Raw genomic sequence first — 21,110 nt, 5'->3', positions numbered from 1 at the left:
GATGTATTAAGCTACTGCTCCCAATCCCTAACTACTTGACACTGTCAGTTGACAATAGGAGTGGAAGTGCCCCAATATCTAAACACTTGCTCTGTTAAAACAAAGAGAATCCATACAGGAATAAGTTAGGGCTAAAGACAAAACATGCTGCTCTACTGAAGTCCTTGTAGACATCAAGAAATATATACAGCCCCAGAAATTGGAGAAAGCTGTAGTTTTTGAAGATCTTTTATTTTCCTACTCAGTGACTGTTTAGACATGTCAGATACTTTGTGCTTATAGTAAAAGACACAAAAAATCTAGGTAATAGATGTTCTTAACCAAATTCAGGTATTTGTGAACAAAAAGGTCAACTCAGTGTGTACAGTCCAGCAGCCAGCTGTACACAAAACAATAACAAATGTTTACAAAGCTAGAACAGCCATTAATTCAGCTTCATCAGAACAATTAAATGTTTACTTGTTAAAGGAACTTCTTACCAGCTTACAGGCAAACTCACAAGTCCCAAACAGTGAGAGACCAAGGAACAGTCCAGGATTTGTGAGTGTCCTGGACATCACCCCAGGACAGTGAGAAAGTAACAAAGTCACTCAGCCTCATTCCCCTTACCTCTGCCTTTCTCTGCAGAGAGGAAAAGTTTAAGATGTCCTTCCAGTTGTACCCATTTGTCAGGATATCTGGTTCATGTTTTGCATGTAAAACTTGAGATTCAAATTACTGTGAGTGTACATAATAGTGTGAGTACACATAACATGACTAGCCACCCTATCACATCAGCTTTATGTCTGATGCTCATAGGTAAGGAAGACACGTTTTATATCCTTTGGTTATAAACATTACCTGTGAGTTATTTTATGTTCAGGTTGCTTTGTTCAGTAATAGAAAGTTACCCAGATAGCAAGTTGCCTATTTTTCCAATGACTTGTAAAATACTATTCCAGAAGGTAGGTTTAAATAAAACAAGACAAAGGTACACTCATGTGTAGTACTGCAGCACTGAAAACACTCCACAGTAGTAAAGAAGACCACTTTCCTACAAGCATTACATTAATAGAGGCCATCCTTTTTCACAGCCCACAAAGCACATTGCTCTTATCTCCAGCCTTAACTCCTTGCCAGGCATTTAACCAGGTTACCTTTGGTACACTTTTCAACACTGCAGTGTTTCCCTGTAAGGTAGTGCTATCAGTCCTTCCCAAGCCAAAAGAGCTCACTAAGTCATGGAAGGATCCTACAACACTCTTATGTTTGTTTACAGCTAACTCTTGTTTTGGACATAAATAAAAATTCAGTTCTCAAATGAAATTATGTTCTGTTTCATATAAGTGTAAGGAGCTTTTAGTCTTTATTCATGAAGTTTAAATCCAAAAAGGACATACAAATGAATGGGATAGACTCTAATGACATAAAGTGAAATGAAACTGAAGCACCAAACAACTTATGCCAAAGCAGAAGTAATTTTCCCACAGACCACAACTTCTGGTTGAACTAAAATACCCTTGTTCCGAATAGGGGGTCTAGGATGGAATAGGTGTCCTGAATCATTACATTTTATTCTTTATCACTATAGACAACTGCATTTTATAATCTCTTTCATAAATTAACACTACCCTTCCCTAGAACTATGCTAGTAGCTCTCCCACTATTCCTGTTATTCTAGAACGTCACATCTCTAATGAGCTGCCTTCCAAATACCAACATAAACATAATCATAACCAGCTTGTATCTGTTAATTCTTGCAGATTATTGCCCTTCAATTTAGCTAGTGGTTTTTTTTTCCTCCCTCATATTTACCCCTTGATATTTTTATAGATATCAAAAGCTTCTCCTTAAGGATGTCAATTTGCAAGGCTAGAGAAAAGGGGCTCCTCCAGTCTCTTAAGAAAAGCTCCCCACTCTCCTTCTGCACCTGTTCCAGCTTCAGGGCACATCATATAAAAGAGCTGGTTCTTTTCTCACTCCCCTTCATAGCCATGGGTGACCACAACTGCATCTGAAAAGCAGCATGCACCCACAACAAAGCCTTGTGTAAAGGCATTTAGCACCTTCCCCTCCCCTAGGGAATGCCTCATCTGATTGCATTTGCCTTTTTTACAACCATATTGCACTGGTGGTTGACATTCACAGACAAACTGACACAATTGGAATCTCAGCTGACCTATCCTTTGTAAATAGCAGATGTGGGAGAGCAGGAAGGTAATTACAAATGGTCTAGATTAACAGATTAATAAAGCTCAGGTCTGTGTCAGATCTCCAAATTCTCTCTACTACGGGCCACACAATAAGACAAGAGGCAACAGGCAGAAACTGATGCACAGAACTTTCATTTGAACATAAGGAAGAACTTTTTTATCATGCAGGTGACTGAGCACCGGAACAGGCTGCCCAGAGAGGTTGTGGAGTCTCCTCACTGGAGATATTCAAGAACCATCTGGATCCAGTCCTGTGCCATGTGCTTTTGGATGGCCCTGTTTGAATACAGACGATGGACCAGATGACCTACTGTGGTCCCTTCCAACCTGAATCATTATGTAAATACAAAATTTAACATGCCCATGGTTACCCTGTGATTGATTAGTATAACTATATGTTATATTTTTAATTATAGGCAGTTATTTTTATAGAACACTTATATTTAAAAGGCACAGTTTGTTTTTGGGTATCTGGAAGAAGTCTTACTGTTTATGCAATTGAATCTTTTCCTCCTCTACTAATTTTAAAGAGTGCTCTTCCAGGTTTTGTGCCCACTTTATCACTACTTCTAATGTGCGACTTTGTTTTGTGTCATTAGATTAATCCCCTGTGTCAGTAGTCATTCTACCAGTAAAATACCTACCATCCAACCACCCCCTCTTCAGCACTGTTGTCACATCCTCTTTTGTCATTTGTCTATCTTACCATTCTTCTATTAATCCCCATCTCCTCCACTTAAGCTAATAACTTTCCCATGTGTCATCATACCAAATGAGTTCTGAAGGCTAGAGATTAGAATTATAGCTTTTCCTCCTAGCAAAATCCTTATTTTTTTTCCAGAGAAAAGATATTGTATCACATCTAATATTTACCTCTAGAGTACAATTTTATCTAGAAAATTTATTCTGCATTTTCATTAAAATTCATTGTTCCTTCTCCCCTGCTCTTCTGAATGTATGCAGTTCATCTGTACTCTGTGAATTACAATATCAACTTCATTTTGACAGACTGACTTAAAATCACTTCCATTGGATCTGCCATTTCAGATGTCCTTTTTTTGTAAGTCTTAACCATCTTTTTTCGGCACATTATTTGGTTTCTCTTCCTCTCCCAGACACTGGTCCTTTTTGTATCAGATAAAGAATTTATATGGATACATTTATATAAAACTGTCTCTTTTTTCCCTTACACATATGAAGAAGGTGGGAGCCGGATATTTTCAGAGGCAGTACTCTTATTTTAGGGACTTAGGAGACAGCCACTCTATTCAAACAAGCTGAGATTTTCAAAACTTCATTCTTAAATGCATACAGCCACTTCTCAAAGAGCAGCTTGATTTTCAGTGTTAAGTATCCAACAACTGTCAGTGACAATAATGGCAGATAAAAAGTCCTTAAAACTCGGTAGGGGGAAAGTGACTCAACCACCTGCTAAATGCAGTCAAAATTAGAAGTCTCATGCATATATCTGTAAGTTTTGACCAATGTCAGTGGCAGTTCTGACCCTAAATGCCATATCCAAGATAAATATGATCATATTTACTTGGAATGTCCATATCTAGCTGTAATTCTGATGAAGTTGAAATTTAAATCACATGTCGTGTTTGGGGGTTTTTCTTTGTGTTTTTAGACTACAATGTTGTAGATGTAGTTGGAGAGCTAGAAATCAAAACACTTCAGAGAGTTTGTACACTTCCACCTGAAAAGCTGAAACAATCAATCAATGTGAAGACTTTCAGGTGCAGTAAAATGCAAGTAAAGTGTTTGCAGCTTTGTTCATGCAGTGCAAATAATAAAGACAAGCGAAGCACTATTTCCATATGAGAGTGTCTGCTCAACTCAGCAACAGATTTACGCAGACTGTTGTAGGGGATTCATAGCACAGAGGGACTGCAGTTCTTAGCACCTGCCCGTGAAAAGCACCAGACCCTGTCTGAAAACCGGAGCTGAATACCGGTCTAGTGATAAATGTAATATATGAAAGGGAAGAGATTCCTTCCCGTGTCACTGAATCGGCATCAAGGGGGTCAGCAGTACAGGCGATGGGCAAACCCAGCGGGGAAATCTTGTACTATTAATTAACACCCTGTCCCCAGCCACCTCACTTTCCACTTCATACTCGTCTCACCCCTCAGCTTTTTAGCACTGAGGCCACTGGAATTGTTCAGCCACGCAGTCATTTCCCGCTCAGGAGTGCGGCCTGAGATGTGCAGAGCATGGGCGGGGATGGGCGTGGAGGGAGAAAATAACACAAAAAGCTGTAGAAAGGGCAAGAAAAAGGCTTGTGGAGGGCCTGGAATGGGAGGGAGAAGGGAACAATTTCCCCTCTAAATCCGCGCAGGTGGCTTAGCTAGTAAAAGCGCCTGGAGGCAGGAAGAAGGGCTCCCAGTTGTGCTATTCTACCTGCAGAGGTCTTGCCCCGCACACCGAGGCTTACCAGGAAGGCTGAAGAGACCGCAGAGCTTACACACATTTTACTTCTTGGGCTGCATCTTCCCCTTCGTGCGGCCGTTCCTCCCCCAACCCACTTCTTCCATGCCGCTTCAGGGCCAAAGTCCCAGACCCGAAAGCAAACCTCAGTTAACAGAGACGACACATCACCCCCGGAATGCTCCCGCCAGTCCCCTTACGTTCACCTTCGAAGAAAGACAAGGCGGGGGAGAAAGGCTGTGCCAGCCAGCCCCGCGCAGAGCGGCCCTTCAGAGCCCCCGGCCGCCCCTCTCACCTTGGCCGGCGCGGGGGGCTGTGCCCGGCGGGGCAGGACGGGCGCAGCCGGCGGCGTCCCGGGACTCCCGGCCCGCGGCGCGGCGGGGCCGGCCCTGACCGCGGGCGGCTGCGCGGTGCCAGGCGGCAGGCAGGTGCCCGGCACGGCTCCTGTCCCATTCAGCACTTTACCATTCCCTCCCCGGTTTCCTTCGGGCGGGAGAGCCCGGCTCAAATATCAGAGCCGGCCCTCCCGAGGAGCGCAGGAACTGACATCAGCCGCCCCGGGCTTTTAACCCTTTCACAGGCTCGGCGGCCAGGCAGGTGGGGCGGGCAGCGCAGGCTGCCGGGGTGGCCCGGGGCACAAGAGTGGCAGCCGCGCTCTGCCCCGGGCGGGAACATCCCCCTCTCCGCCCACCTTGCACTCTCAGGGACTGCCGCCGAGTTTCCGGAGATCTCGCTTGCAGTCATCTGTCAGCCCTCAGAGCTGATGGTACCCAAACCGCCCCCAGACCACCAGGACAGCGGCGTTTTCCGTGGAGCAGCCGGGCAAGGAGCTGATACCCACAAAAGCATGCTGCAGGCCTGAAGGGCTGGCGGTTCGTCCGGAGCTCCAGATGGAGCACCCTTCCCTTCTCGTTGTCGGCAGCCCCAGGGCATGAGGTTGGTACCACGACAGAGCTGAAAACCAAACTAGTGTAATGGTCTCCTGACCAGAGGACACCAACCTGCACCATGTACTTTGGCCATTTCTCACATAAAATGGCTTAAACAAACAGGTCCGGGACCTCAAGCATTTCTAATGATAGATGCCAACATACAAAATATGTTACTCAGGCATCAGGCCATCACTTACTGAGCTACTCTACATGCAGCAATGCAGGGTGACATGTAAGAGTATATTGCCTGTGTTATACCGAGAACTGCTGATATCTCACTCCCTCGGGAGGCTGGGCACTGGCATTGAGTGCGTGCATAAAACATATGCTGCTGGCTGCTGCTCTCTGCCCTGGCCACCCCCTAACACCCCATGCAGGACAAGGCCATGCTCTCTCCCTTTGAGTTGAGCAGAGTAGAGCATGCAAATTCAAGTAAAGGGGCTGGAAACAGATGGGGGTAGCAGGATGAAATGCTTCCAGAGACGTGGACCTCAGACCAGTGTGTTTCAAAGCAAAAGGCCATTTGTTCTGGTTCAGGTTTAGCAACTACTTGTTACTTATTCCATTATCAGGCACATTACTTCCATGAGAGATACTTTTAAAATGTCTGTATGAGGCTCCCTCGGTGGAGATAAGTCATTCTAACCTGTATCTTTCTGGCCATTTTCCACAGACCTTTCACATGGGCTGCTTCATTGCCATGAAAGTTGGTCTCGAGAAAGTGAGTCTGGCTTGTTGGGGAAGGGCTGCACCAGAATGAGGATATCTTGAGTGGTTATGAGAGATCCATGAATGCTCTGAAACTGTACTTTGGCACCTGTTAAGACTACTCATGCAAAACAGGGCAGTCTGAAATAAACAAGCTTCAACAATCTATGAAGGAAGCACGCAGAAGAACTGAACAAAATGATCTCCTAGGATAAGCAACACTATTCACTAGACATGATTAGACAAGATCTTAAGGGTTGTTATCTGGCTCACAGATACTGCCTGGTTCAAGATCTGCTGTTTATTAAACTTCCATTGTAAACTTTTTCCTCACATTGATAGTGTGCTTTCACTGATGTCTCGGTGGAGAAACATTGGGTACCAAATCACTTACTATGCAAAAATGAAAAGACTGATGTGATTAAATGGCTAAAATATAAAAACATAACTAAAAGCATAAGGTCAAGATTTGGACACTAGAGTGAATAAAGTCAGACTCTGAAATCTACACTTCATTATTCAAATAAGTAGTCAGATTTCCAAAGACTCTGAGGACCCTGCAGTTCCCTAAAGATGGTTTCGCTTTAGATTTCTCATCTGTTTCCAGTTCCATGGGAATTGTGTTGAATGAAGCTGCCTGTTCCTAGCTAAGAGACAAAGCATGCATTACAGAGCTGGTTCAGGCAGAGAGCAGGATAGCACTACACAGGGATGGCTGGAAAGCCAAGTGGACATAGGCAAAGAACTTAAAAGAAACAGGTATCTGGTAAGGAGCTCTCCCATTTGGACAACTGAGCAGGGACAGGCAGGAATACAGGCAGAGATCAAGCTGGCTGTTGGGACAGTATCACACAGAGAGATTTTTCCAGCAATTCTCAGTAAGAAAGGACTCCAGTTGCCTACAGTCAGCATGTTGCGTATGAGTCTGTATTAATCATTATGCCCAGTGATCAAGGAATTGTAATAAATAACCAGAAACAGCACAATTTGCACATCTCTATAGGTATTTCAGAGGGCAAAATATAGCTTCATGCTTTACAGAGTCCACTCCTCAACTGAGGCTGGCCAAAGTGAAAAAAGGAGCTATTTTCTTCATGCTCTCATCCTATTCTTGCTCCTTTCAACCACAGCATGCAAGCACAATATTTCTTAAACTGAATTTTATAAGGTATTTTTATTTTTCCCTTAAAAGCACTGGTCAAGTTCTCTCATTTGCACTAGCTAAGCCAATCAGATCATATCACTTACTGAAATGTCAATATCTGGCCTTGTGTTTTTCCCAGGCAACGGAGCTTGACTGCCAGGACATTCCTCAGCCACTGAACTTTGTATAAATACCTCCCTAAGAATTGCCTGTGCACACCTTGCTTTAACTCCTAGAAGCCCAGAACCATATCAGCACTCACATAACAATGTTCTGCCATGTATTTAATGCAATTATTCTTCAAAGCTGTGCCTCCTTATATCTTCTGTTGCGTCTGTTAAAGTATTTAACAAAATTATTATTAAAATAAATAAATAATAGTTTCCATTAAGTGATGCAAATAGAAAAATAGTTTGACTGCAGAAGGAGAAAGTAGTATCTCATTGTTCCCAAATTGTTTCCCTTGGCAGTTGTCTTTAATATGGCTGCTCACGCACTGTTTGTCAGGTCTTTCCAATCTGCAGACAAATCATTTAGCAAAAAGTAAAGTTTACTATAAACAGCAAATATCTTATTGACAAAACAAACTCTCTGGCTGATCCAAGAGAACTAGCTTGGCACTGTTAGACTATCCTTATCACAACACAAGCACAGGCTGCTTTGTTCAGAGCACTATATCCAAGATACCTAAATAGAAGGACAAAGAGATAAATGAGAGTGAGGGGTCAGAGGATGAGAGCAGAATGAACTCTTTTTCTTAGTAATCAAAGTTGTCATAGTTCTGCAGGTGGGAGAGAGCATTGTGTTCCAGACACAGTGCTGCTGAAAACTTACCAAAGGGGCAAGGATACCAGCCAGACCAAAAGTTCATGTGTCAAAGCCCCACTGAAGGCTCAATCCTGTGTGGGAAAAACTTGCACAAAAACAAAACAGTACCTTTAAACACCTGTTTGAGGTACATGTCGCTCTCCACAAGCAGCTTAGGCTTCATATTGTAGTTCTCTAAATTCCACCTGTGTTAGAGGCTTAAAAATGTTGAAAATAGCCTTTGTGCCTTGTTCCCTTACTTTCTCCTGGGTTTGCAGTGTGCTGACAGACACAACACAGAGTTGTAATCCCCTGTCTTTCTTCTCTTCTAATCAGCAATGACAAGTTCATGCAGCATTAAAATAAGAGACTGGCAGCTGTGGATCACCTTGCTGCATAAACCAGTTGCTCGTGGGAGGACCCAGTGGGAGGGCCAGGAAACCATTGCCCTCCAGTACTTTGTCAGCTGGTTTTGATTGTGTTATGGTCATCTCGTCACACTTCACACACAGACACTTGTGTGTGACTATTCAAGCCAGAGCTTGAGCAAGAACATATGTTTTATATATACGGCCTTCACTGGCACAGAGCAAAACAATGGAGAATTCTCATTTTCCTTAGGGAGTCAGCCCAGGGGCAACTCGAGTGTTATTCTCGGTATTAATAGCTCTTGCCTTGTTTCATCTCTGGTTTTCTCCAGTTTCAGCTTCTAAGTACCAGATTTCACTATGTCTTTTCCAATAGATTAAAAAGTCGTCAACTATCACTAAAGTAGCCTGTGATAAAAAACTTTCTCCTCTATAAAAATAACACAGTTGTAACATCTCTCACAGTAATTAATATTTTCTAATGCTTGTCTTCCCATAGATTTATCTAATCATAGATTAGTACAACTGGATCTTTAAAAGCCAGTTTGGGATTGTTACCAGCATGCTTGTGTGTGCCTGTTCAACTCCCATTTCAGAGCAGGAAAGAAAGGAGGATGGCATGTGGGAGTCTTCAAGCTGTGGAGAAGGAAAACAGTCCTTACAAGTGTATTTGTTTTGTGTGGTCTTTTTGTGTCTGGCATTGGCTGGTATGCAGCCCCAAAGGTTCCCACATACCACAGCATACTTCAAATCTGTTTCTGAGTCCACAGGTTACAGCTGTAACTGCTGTGCAAGTGGTGCTGCACATGACAAATGTCACAGGTAAACTGTGTCAATCTAGATGCTACAAGTTCACAGACAGAGCTGGCTCAACAGCACTCAAAAAAACAGATTTTGCTGCCCTTATGATGAGAGGCCTATCTGCTCCTGCCAAGGAGAAGGAGGCATAGAAAGAGGGTGGTGGAGCTGTGACAAGGTGCTGGAAGGAATCAGGAAGAGCCCTGGAGAGTTGGATGTGTGCAGCTCTGGCAGCCCCAGTGCTGTGAGAGAGGGCCACGTCTGCTGCTGCAGGAGACAGTCCATGCCCCTCAGACCTTCCTTGAATGGCAGAAACAGGTTTTTCCTCCCAGGGGTAGGGAAGCTCAGGCAAAGTTGGCAACAGCTCATGGTAATTTTGCTTCCCAAGGTGCCTCGTGAAATGCCAGGAAAATACCTATTTATAGAGCTGTCTCTGGAAGCACAGTGCAAAAAGCTGCACCAGAGAAAGAGATCTAAACAACATGGGGAGCAGGGAACCAATTGATTTAGAGATTACTGGTTTGCATTCAAGCCAAGTAAAAGTAATAACCACTGGTCAGCTACCCTCTGACAAGCAGCAGCAGCAATGGCAGCTGTATGGACAAACTGGTCATCTCAGCCCCATTCTTAAGCATCATCTGTCTGAGGGGCATGTTTATTAGGGGTGAGTGCTGAGGAGGCAATAGTGTGTGCTGCAGGTAGCCAGAGGAGCTCCATGGAACACAGACTCCTTTACTGCTATTCATTACAGTTCTGCACCCATCCATTACTGAAAATAGCTTCTCAGCATAAAAACTCAGACTACAAGAGATCATGGGCAGAGAACCCATGTCTGATCCTCGCTAGACTTGTGGAAAGAGTTACTGGATTGGAGAAATTTGGATAGACTAGGAGAGGATGTTGTCCTTGTCCATAGCAAAGCTGGGGGAAAATACTATTTCCAGACTTATTACATCAATACTTCTAGTAAAGACCAACATAGGTCCCAGCTTGCCCTCTGTTTGGGTGCTGATCTAAGAACTTTGGAATGGGCACCTGGGGCAGCTCTGTGGTCAGAGGCAGGGGAAGCTGCATGAGACAGCCTCCAATGGAGAATCTCTGCCCTTCTGCAACCAGTAGGGTGGCCTGTACTGGTTGGCAGTGGGGAAGAGAAGACACTAGTAAGAGAGAGGACTAGTCTGTGGGAAGGGTTTTGGCTGTCTTCCCAGTATTGCACTGAAGTTATGCCTACAGCTGCCAGATGTCAGGATGGGGTGTGGAGAAGAACACGGTTCCCTGCCATAGGACTCCTGCTTGCAGGACTTTCATTGTTGAAACCAGTGTGCAGGCTGTCCTCCATGAGAGTGCAGGAGGGGTTAGCTGGAGAGGTTTCTGGCCCTGTTCCTGGTCTCACACCAGAGCCAGGCACATAGCTCCCAGACGTTTGTGATCTTTGCTCTGGGATCTTTCAGACTTGTCAAGGCATTGTGTAAAGGGAGGAATTATTTCACTTCCACATGGAGGGTGGAAATGTCGAGAGCTCTTGCAGAGATCCTTCTGCTTCTCTCTGGAGGGGTCATCCCTAGGTAAGCAGCATTGGAGAGAGCTCCATCTCTACACAGAGGAGATCCCCAGACAATGCACTCTCAGAGGAGTGGTTGTTGAGCTTCCCTGGTATGACTGTTTCTGGCAGTTTCCATGGTGATCCACAAAACCAGCACAAATCTCTTTGGGAAGGCAAATAATAGAATATGATAGTGCATGTGCCTGGGGAGGGGGTAACAACCCCACTTCTGTGCTCTCGACTGAGTTCTAGAGTCAGTCCTGGGGTTGCCCCGCTCCCTTCCTGAGCTGGTAAGGAAAGCATTTCTGTACCCTTCCCCTCAAAAGGGCTCAAAGCAGTAGCTCCCACTTGTAGGTGTTACAAGCTGCCATAAGCAGGTTCAAATGGTATTGCAAATTGGTTTTTGTGGACAACACTGGCAGGTGATGTCAGCAGGCAGCCCAAGCAAGCAGTGTCTGATAGTATTTTGACTGCTTGGGATTAGAGGGAAGCGCTGATGAGCTCAGGAAGTATCACGACATGGTCCAGCATGCAAGCATATACACAGGTATGACATACCTGTAAATTTAAGGAGAAAACCTGCACCACAAAGAACATGGACAAAATCACTTTTATCCTTGGTCATAGATGAAAACTATTCATGGGCAAGGAACAAACTCAGTCTTACCACCACAGTACCATGCCACCAAGACTTCAACCTCTGCTCTCAAGATCTGATCCTGCCCTCTTCTTCATTACAGAAGCAGTGTTACTGAGCACACTCTTCCCCATGTGGTTTGGTGGTGCCTGCCTGATACCCACCAACCCCTTTGCATGCAACAACAATTGCCAAACAGCACAGCTGCCAGGATGAAAGAACATGGAGGGAATGGGTCGAGGGTAGCTTTCTGATCTGCATCGTTTTTGTGATTCAGTTTAAGATTCCAGAAAATTCTGGAGGGGAGGGGTAAAAAATTATAAAGGATAATATGGCTTTCAAACATAGCCAACATGCATCTTAAAAAGGAAAGCTAATTTTGTGTGCCTCCACCTCTGGGCAAAATGTTCTTGGCTTGGTTTCAAAGGTGCTGGGAAATTCAAGGGTTGGGTTTCTCTGAAAACCAGCCCCAGGGTACCTGCAACAGGGTGACCTGGAAAAGGTGCCAATTTTGAAAATATTATCTTAATTTAATTATTTTTTTTTTTAAATTTTGTAATTTCTTATCAATGAGCTCTTCCTGGGAGGCTCAGAGATTGATCTAGAACTTGTCTTTCACTCTGTGCACTGCCTGAAGCAGGAATCCTTGTAAGAGAAATGGCACCTTAGCTGTACATTTAGATGGCACTTGCCTTTTGTTGCTCTGACTGCTGCAATGTAAGAGACCCCCACCCATTTCCTCACACTGTGCTCCCTTGCCCTGAGTCCTGTGGGTCCACAGGAGAGCTTCTGAAGCCAAGATCACTGCTCAGCATCTCCCTCTGGCTGTGATAGCCTCCCCTGCTCTGAGGCAGTCCTGTAACCTCAGTCTCGGTGTAGCCATGTAGCGGTGTTCTGTGTCTCCTTGCTCCCTCAGAAGCCCATGCCAGGGTGCAGCACTAGACAGACGGCCAATTAAAACAGCTCCAGCAGCTACAACACAAAACTGAGTTAGGACCTTCTGCAAAGGATGTAATGAGTAATTTTTACTTATTTGTTTAATTAGTGTTAATTGCACACAGTAGGAGGTCAGAACTCTGCCTGCAAATGCTCAGTTGGCTGTGAAGTGTGAGTTCTCCAGCCATTCTAGAAACTCCAATCAAAGGGCAGGAGAAGAAGGGGTATTTGCATTTGGTGTCACAGCATAAGTTTAATTCACAGCAGATGAATGAAACTCTGGGAATTTTTTTACGGACTAGAAGGAGGAAGATAACAAGAAGTATAGGAAGTTCATCCAGAGAGCCACCAAGAGGGTTAATGGGCACCTTGGGCCCCCTCTGCACCAGAGACCTCGACACATCTTCCTGCCTGCACAGGAGGTGCCTCCCGAGGCAGGCATGGGCACTCCACCCCTGTCTCACATACGAGAGCTTGCTGTGGGTATCTAAATTATGGGGGTGTTCGATTCAACTTTTCCCTTTTGGGGTCTTCTTTTTGTCAGAAGTGTCTTTCCATTTGAAGCTATTATAAAATATACTCCTAACATTCTCTACCTGTGCGTGCATTTCTGTGCAATACCGTGCCCAGCCTGCCCTCAGGCTCGCCGCTGCTGTGTGGGCGCACACGGCCGCTCTGTCACCGCCCTCGCGGGGCCCGGCAGCCGCTGCGCTGGGCGCCGGCGCCGCCTGGTGGCGGGAGGCGGCGCGGCGGGCGGCGCTCCGCACGGGCGGGTTCGGTTCCAGGCTCTGGGCTACGGAGGGGACCCCGAGACCGAGAGTCTTGAGTGTGGGCCACGCTTTTGGCTGGTTTCTGCCTTACCAGGGAAACAAACTTCTCAGCAGGGATGTCAGGCACCACCCTCTCACAGACATACACGAAACCTCTGCTAATTAAAACTGATGCAGGTTTTTCTTCATCTGGAATATGTAGAAACCTTGGATCAGGCAAACGCCCAGGCAGTTTCTAGGGGCCATCATGGGGGTACAGCTCTGTGGAGAAAGGGAGTATGAATGGCCATCATTTGTTAAGGGTTCCTGTTGGAGGGGTGCTAAGATTTAACCTAAACCATGTCTCTGAGACATTGGATGCACAAGCTGATATAAAATCCTGACTCAGTGGGCACTTGAGTAATTACTCCTAAAAAGCATGTAAACGTTGGATTGTTTTGCCTGATAAACATATGGGACTGTGTAGAGGAGTAGGAAAAAGTGTTCCTAAGTCAGTGATTGCATACATTAGCTATGTTCAGTTCAGCCATTAGTTCAAAGAGCCACTTTCTCTTTGGCCCAAATCTGCAAAGCCCTTAAGACTTTTCTTCCCTAATATTCATTAAAGTCGGACCCACTTACAGTCTTAAAAGAGGTCAAAGTTTAAGCCTGATGTTTCTGTAGAAACCACTTGTCCCCTCTCAGCCTTGATTTTTTCTCATAAGAGCAAATTGACATGAGTCATTACCATTTATATTTGCCCAAAGATTATTTAACTTCTCCAAAGACATCACAGAAATAAAAAGCCATATATTAAACCTTTCATAAATTAGGATTTTTAACAAAATATTTTTGCAACCGATCAAAATTATAATGTCATTCTTCTAATGAGCCAAAGTAATGCCACCATTACTTCAAGGAGGGGTTGCTTTTGCTTTTAAATCTAGGAGAGCTTCAGAGCCTGAACTACTAGCTTATCATTCCCTCTGCAAAGCAGTGTGTGGCCATAGAGAAATGCAGGGTACTGACTCCAGATTCCTACAGTCTTGTGTGAAAGCAATGTCCACAGTGTTCTATCTGGGCTTAGATTTATATTTAAGGTAAGCCTGTTGCCATAAAAAGAATTCTGTGAATTGTAGCCATGTAGGCTCAAAAGAAGAGAGGATTCAGGACGTCTTCCACCAGTTTTCCTTCGCAGGTTCAGGCAACATACCCCTGCTTGCAAGAGGCTATTTTCACATGGATTTGTGACTGAGTGATGTCTTACCACCTCTGTGGAAGAGACAGCACGTTTTGGATAGCAGCAGCTGTGTCACTCCTGAAACCTCATGTTTGGTTCTCCCAGAGACCAAACTTGTCTGGGAAGTGTCCTGAATTTCCAGTAGCTGCTTACACCATTATCAAAAAATCGATCACAGATGGTGCATTTTGATGCTGGCAGGTTGGAAAAAACAATCTTTTGGTTTATATCCTGAGCACATTCGATCTGGACTGACTGGATGGGATCATGACAGCCCATCATGTACTCATTAGAACAGAAAGACTTTCCTGACGGCAACAAACATTTGGGAAAGGACAAACACTTTCCTTTAAATAGCAAACTTCAGCCTTAAATAGTTACACTTTGCCCTTGCTGTTTGGCTCTGTTGCATACCAAAGACTTTGCCCTTAGCAACATGAAATCCCATCCTGATTAGCTACTGTTTAACAATACCAAGCTCCTCCTATTCTGGAGCTACAGAGGAGGGGAGCATTTCATACCAAGCCAAATGCATTTCAAGACTCTTTCTGTGGAATTTGGTTGTTTTAGGCTTTTTTTTTTTTTTTTTTTTTTTTTCCCAAGTGGAAAGTAGCCCTGTATGTTAAACCTGAGCCACTCTGTATGAGTAAAAGTGACACTCAAGAAATTAAACCAAACATAGCCTGGAAAATCACCTGCACAAAATATCAAGACCCATGTACCTCACTAGAATAAAAAATATACCAGATTGACACATGCAGCTCTGCTCACCATAAATGCTATTGACTAATGATGATCATTCAAACATGTGGGTTTGCACTTGGTCCTTTTTTATGCTATTACAAACACTTTCCTCACCTTATGGTGTAGTCCCTGGATTCAAGTCTCTTTCCTGGAGCAATCTCATGATACATAGAATGACAAGGCAAAGTCATTATTTTTTTTTCAGCATTTCAAGAAAGTTTGTTACAATCTGTTTCACTTACTATCCTTGAAACTTTGACCTAATTCCCATCTCACAAACTTACTCCCAATGACAACATTATTTACAATAATGAGGACTGTATGATGAACCTAGAAACAGGTGTATTTGCTTTGAATTCCAATATTTTGTGGTTATATAAAATTCTGTAATTTTCTGTACATTGTGAGGTTGCACAACCCATGTGTTCACATTCTTTAAAGTAAGTCTTTTTATCTTTTGAAGTGGACAAAAGAATCTCTTCTTGAAATGGCTTTGTGCCTATTTTAAAGGAAAAACTCCACTGTCATATGACACACTCCAACAACTGCAGGTAAAGTATAAAGCAACCTGGGAAAAACCTTTCCTCAAAAAACTTCGTTGAGATAAACCCAAGGCTGCAAGTCTGAGTCACTGTGAATTAGATTTGGCTTGGTCCTGTAATATAATACCCAACAAAGCTTTATTTTTCATATCCCAGTGCCCCTAAAGTCCTGGAGTCAGGCATTGAAATTTGTTGAGGAAATTCCAGTATGTTTTGATTTTTCAAAATCAATGGGTGACCCTTTGAAGCACACATCAGTACATCCCTTGACCTCCTGCTCTGTAGGGATGCAGACAGCTCTACAGAACTATAATGTTTTCCTCAGATGACAGAGCTAAAAGACTATGTGCTTAGCCAGCTATGGAGTCTGAATGAGAGCTACTTGGTAGAGGTTGCTTCCAGATAAGATTGTTGGAAATTATTGTTATGGAGAAATCTGTATTAGATCCTCTCCGTGACAGAGTTTGTATTTGTTACTCAGGCTGGTAGCATCTACTTTTTAAAATTATTACCTTTGGATACCCAGATAGCAGCATGGACAAGAACCACAGAGAGCTGCCCAAACACTTTAAAAAAAAATCTGCAGAAAAATTTCTCTTCTTCTGTCATCCAGCAGGTGGGAGGAGATCAACACGAACAGTGAACAATAGGGCTACTGGTTGTGGTGCTCCCTGGGAATGCCTGATTTGCTTGGCACAATGCAGAGTGTATCCAGTTGCTTTAATTTTCATACGACGATCTACCAACCTCAGTGAAATGCCAGTGCCATTTTTTTCCCTCTCGGAAAGAAAGGAGTTGGATGTCAGAGTGTTTGACATTCATGGGTCACGACAAAGAGACACAGGAAACCCAGCAGCGCCTGCTGCATCTTGGGGTTGCCAGCTGGGGTTACAGGCCAGCTTGGACATTGACTTGTCTACCTGCATCTTTTCACTGCTTGTGTGCACATCAGTTTTAGACATTTCTAAGGTTAACTCTAAACACAGGTTCTTGGGAATTCCAGAAAACAGTGTTCTCCTATGCCAAAAATGCCCTTAAAAAAAAGGTAATCAGCACAAGCCTAGTGAAGTTGCTCTGCCAGAAAGTGTTAATTTGACTGCAGAGATGTCCACCTGGTAATGAGCTTTGGTCTTTTTTTCCTTATTCTGATCATGGAGCAAGGGCAGTGAGAATAAAGGAACTGGAAAAATTGTGGTAAGGTTGTAGAGACCTGTTGAAGTGTAAGGAAAAGCAAGGAGCACCACAGTCTGACTATGGAAGTGGGGTTTGTGATTTCTGAGTTTATCCAAGTTTTACTCATGGCACAGTGATGTTTGCAAATAAGTAACAGTTAAATGTTCACAGAATTATGAGCACATAAATGTTTTATAGTCAGTGCAATACAGTTAATAGTGTTGGCTCATTCATGGGACTATGCTAGAGAAACAGCTTATTTGGGGAAGATGTACTATTTCTTTGTCCTCTGGTCTCATTAGAGGAGTTGAGAAGAACATTGATGGCGAAGTCTGTACCTCTGAGATGGGCTAATAAAGAACCCTTAATTGCTTGTATTAGGATAGACATCCCTTAAGAAAAAAGCCTACTGAAAATGTAGCTGACTCCAAATGGATTTTATAGACTGATATCATCTTTGGCTTTGTTAAAGTATAATAGTATATTTCTCCTTAATAGCATGCCCAATGTTACAACAAAATTTAAAATGGCTTTGAACCAAAAAGCAACTATGGATTATTTTTTCTGAAGAAGTGAAATTCAGTCCTGACACTTTTACTCTCAAGTCCCCCTTCTATTAGCTTGTATTTTTTCCTTCGGAAGGATATAAAAGAGGTAATTTAGTTCCCATTTGCAAAGACAACTATGAAAAGAAACTTTTGAAAGCATTTGGTGGCACAGGTGTGATAGAGGTCAAATTATGAAAGTGAGATTTACTTACGAATCAGAGACTAATTTGGGCTTCCTTCTGACTCTCATTTGACCAGTTTAGGATCTGTCTCGTGTAGTTTGTCAGGATGTTATGAAACAGAATGTACCTAGTTTGACCATCAGTCTGGGATTATTTTGCCTGACTTCAGCTACCCAGGACTCAAGAAATGAGCCTGAACTACTCATCTGGCTCCACCTATCATCAGTGAGGATAGGGAAACTTGATTAGTCTCCCTAGGATGGAGTGCATCACCGTGCAGAAGTGTCCAGTTCTCACCACTGAATAAGCAGGGAATTGTAGCTGTACTGTTAAGACCTGGATCAGTCCATAGATAAAGAGTCACATCTAATTGTGCAGATGAATTTTATAGCTAACCTCAAAGGTGCAGCAGGACCTTTGCTCACATTCAGCTCACTTGATCTGGTTCTGTGCTTATATTTCTGAGGACAATTTCCCATGACCAGCATCAGTTTTACTAACTATAACTAAGAGCTTTGCAAGATGACTGGGATTATTTGCTATGTGGAACATAATTTCTGGTCTCTTCTAGAATAGAAAATTCTATAGATCTCTGGACTGAATCTTGTTAAACAGGCATTCATAGTCAGTGTAAATTATTCAATAATTGTAAGTTACAATATGACAGAAAATCTAATCTCTTTTGGATGTATCATGAACTAAACATTCTACAGGACTATGTATTCAATTAATCTCATTAATTTTTTTATTAAAAAAATCTTAATCACTTTCCAAAATGAAGATTTACTCTTTGGACAATATTATGACCATCCCTATGCAATCTATGTTGGGGCAATACCTATTGATGGGGAGCTTTGCTGTATAAGATATGGATGAATATTTAATGAAGTAGTTATTTATTGAGCGTATCTGTAGAGAGACAGTCTTTTTCATCTGACTCTTCTTAGTCATCAAAAAGATTTGGGACCATTTAGCTCCCACCCTACCTGACCCGCTGACATTTGTTGAGCTCATGTGTTTACTGTGGGATTGCTAGCAGGACAGTGACAAGATTTGAAAACAAAGGAAGGAAAGAGCTACTTTTTAAAATAGTGCAGTAACCTCCATGTGAATCACTTTATTGTGTTCTTCATCATATGCATGTATACGGCAGCTGAAATACATGATGAGATTAGGTGGCTGCTTGTCCAGGCTTCTGGATATTCCTCAGCTCTGTGTGATGAACTTCAAACTTCTTTAGACCTGAGGCTATCAAGCTGAATGGGAAAAATATTCCTATGTAATGCATTCTGAAAGTACCATAACAAAAATAAAATAACAGTGAAATATCAGCTACTGTATTCAGTGAAGACTGCAAGAGGACTTTTGCCAGTAAAACTGTTGTATAACTCATATATTGATTGTTATGAATAGGATTAATTGATATTAATTCTAAAGAAAATCATTCCTGTATTCATTGGTAAGAAGAAAATTAATTGAATCAGCATTCTGAAAACGGCTGCAATAATTTATACAGTAAAATTACTTGGTTTAGTTTGTTTCCAATGAAAAAGTAAAAAACTAGTATGAGACAGAGAGTGCAAAAAGAGGGTACCCTTTCACTTAAGTACAACTTCCCAGTATTTTGGAATTATTAGTAACTCAGACCCACAGGTGTTTTAATGCATAATGGCTTAATGCACTAAATAATAATAAAACAAAAGATACCATTGTAGAAGAGTCTCTCAGAGACCACTGAATCAGACTAGAGAACAGGACAAAACACTTTAAAGCTGATGAAGAGAAACTCAGACAGAAAAATACAGCAGATAACTGAAAGCTATTTAAGAGTCACTGGATTTTAAAAAAATACCAATTTTGTAAGCATAATAGAGAACAATATTGTTTAAAATGCCATCCTGGATCAATGCATTAAGTGGAGGAATAGTTAGAAAATAAAAAGCCTACAAAGCAAAATAGATAAAATGGGAAATATTTAGCAATCAATATAAATTGGAAGTTACATAATATAAAAATAGACAAAATAAGACAACAGAGGAAAATCATTGGCTGGCAAGCCTTAAGACAATAGAATGAGTTAAGAGTATATTAAAAACAATAGAAGTCTTAACAAGGGTACATGCTGCTGCTCAATGCAGATGAGGAAATGATAAAGTTGCAGAAAAGGCAAATATTCCAGACATATTTCTGTTCTGCATTTGAAAAGAAGAAAGATTATGCACTTGTATCACATGGGTTGATGAAAAATTTTCCACTCTGTTAGTGACCAGGAGGAATGTAAAGTATGTACTGGAGGTAAATATTTTAAAATCAGCAGGTCTGGATGGCTTACATGGGCATACTAATAGAGCTTATTTAACTGATCTCTAGCCTGCTGATACTGATATTTCATAAATCCTGTAACAGCAAGGAAGTAACAGAATACTAAAGGAGTGTCTGTTCTATGGCAATATTTTTTTTAAATGGCAAAGTCAATAATCACAGTAGATGTGCACTAGCAAGACTAACAGCAGTTCCTGGAAAAAATATTAACTTATAGAGAATTCTTTGACAAAGAATATGAAAATCAAGAGATGTATTTACCAGCATCACAATAGTTTTGATTAAAAAGTAAATTTAAAAGAAGAAGACGACTAGAGATGCTCTCAAAGTTCCTTCTAGCCCTACCTTCTGTGGTTCTATGAAGACATAACATGACAACCAACAGAAAGTCCTGACTGGACAAGAGTGAATACATGTATGGATTGTGAATCCTGCTTTTACTTCTTAAATTGTTTTGTCACTGAATCAGGATTGGAAGCTACCCTAGATGACTCTCATTCCCTGAGAAATACACAGGACACAGGATGGTTGAAGCACAAGGAAAGCAGTCCAGCCAAGTTTGACCGCTGGACATGGTAAAAAATAAAGCCATGCTACCCGTACTTTGCAAAAGCCATGGAAGTAGTATTAGGATGAATTTTAGATTCAGTGCTATTCAATATTTCCATCACTGCCCTAGAAGCAAATAGAAACTCACTGCTGATAAAATATGCAGGTATTGGGAAGCCTGGTGGAATGGCAATGATGAGGGGAAAGCATTTGTATAGGGCAGGAAGGATCACCTTCATGTTCAAGCAAAAAGCCTTTTACTACAGCCAAGTGCAAAATTATGCATGTGGGAACCAGATAGAAGATTAGGAGATATGTAATCAGAAACTCTACCCTGGAAAAAACAGCACTCTGAAAAGGATCAGGATCATCAGAGTATGGAACAGTTTCACTCCAGTGAGATACTGTGGCAAAAAGGATGAAATCAATCCTTGAATGTATAAACAGGGGAATAGTGAGTACCAGTACCAGGTTGCTGTTCTTCCCTTTGTGGCACTCATTAGACTAATCATATGCAGGATATTTATTTTCAAAGGTTGCTGAAAAGCTGGGGAAGGTGCAAGGGA

General features: G+C 42.5%; 1 protein-coding gene and 1 long non-coding RNA gene across 6 annotated transcripts in view; one reads left to right on the top strand and one right to left on the bottom strand.

Moving 5' to 3' along the window:
* PLEKHH1 (pleckstrin homology, MyTH4 and FERM domain containing H1) overlaps nucleotides 1-8,525 on the bottom strand; it is a 55,159-nt gene extending 46,634 nt beyond the window's left edge. For 3 of the 5 annotated variants that reach the window (XR_015772996.1, XM_088058226.1, XM_088058228.1), the window contains exon 1: nucleotides 8,343-8,525. Coding sequence is in view for 3 of the 5 variants with exons in the window: in XM_088058226.1 (XP_087914352.1) it covers nucleotides 8,343-8,397 (55 nt within the window). In the remaining 2 variants the exon portion in view is untranslated. Of the gene's footprint in view, nucleotides 1-4,917; nucleotides 5,005-8,240 lie in introns of those variants that run through there. The other 2 variants (XM_088058227.1, XM_088058229.1) reach the window with 2 other exon arrangements.
* On the top strand, nucleotides 5,171-6,770 carry LOC148183998 (uncharacterized). The gene is made up of 2 exons (XR_015772969.1): nucleotides 5,171-5,558; nucleotides 6,228-6,770. It is a non-coding gene; the product is annotated as an uncharacterized LOC148183998 (long non-coding RNA).
* Nucleotides 8,526-21,110: the final 12,585 nt, after the last annotated feature.

Source organism: Pseudopodoces humilis, chromosome 7, assembly GCF_049639895.1.
Source record: "Pseudopodoces humilis isolate 2021_Gansu_Grassland_sample_001 chromosome 7, ASM4963989v1, whole genome shotgun sequence".
Lineage (NCBI taxonomy): Eukaryota > Metazoa > Chordata > Aves > Passeriformes > Paridae > Pseudopodoces > Pseudopodoces humilis.
Note: the sequence above shows the minus strand (reverse complement) of the source record. Positions and strands in the feature narration are given on the sequence as shown.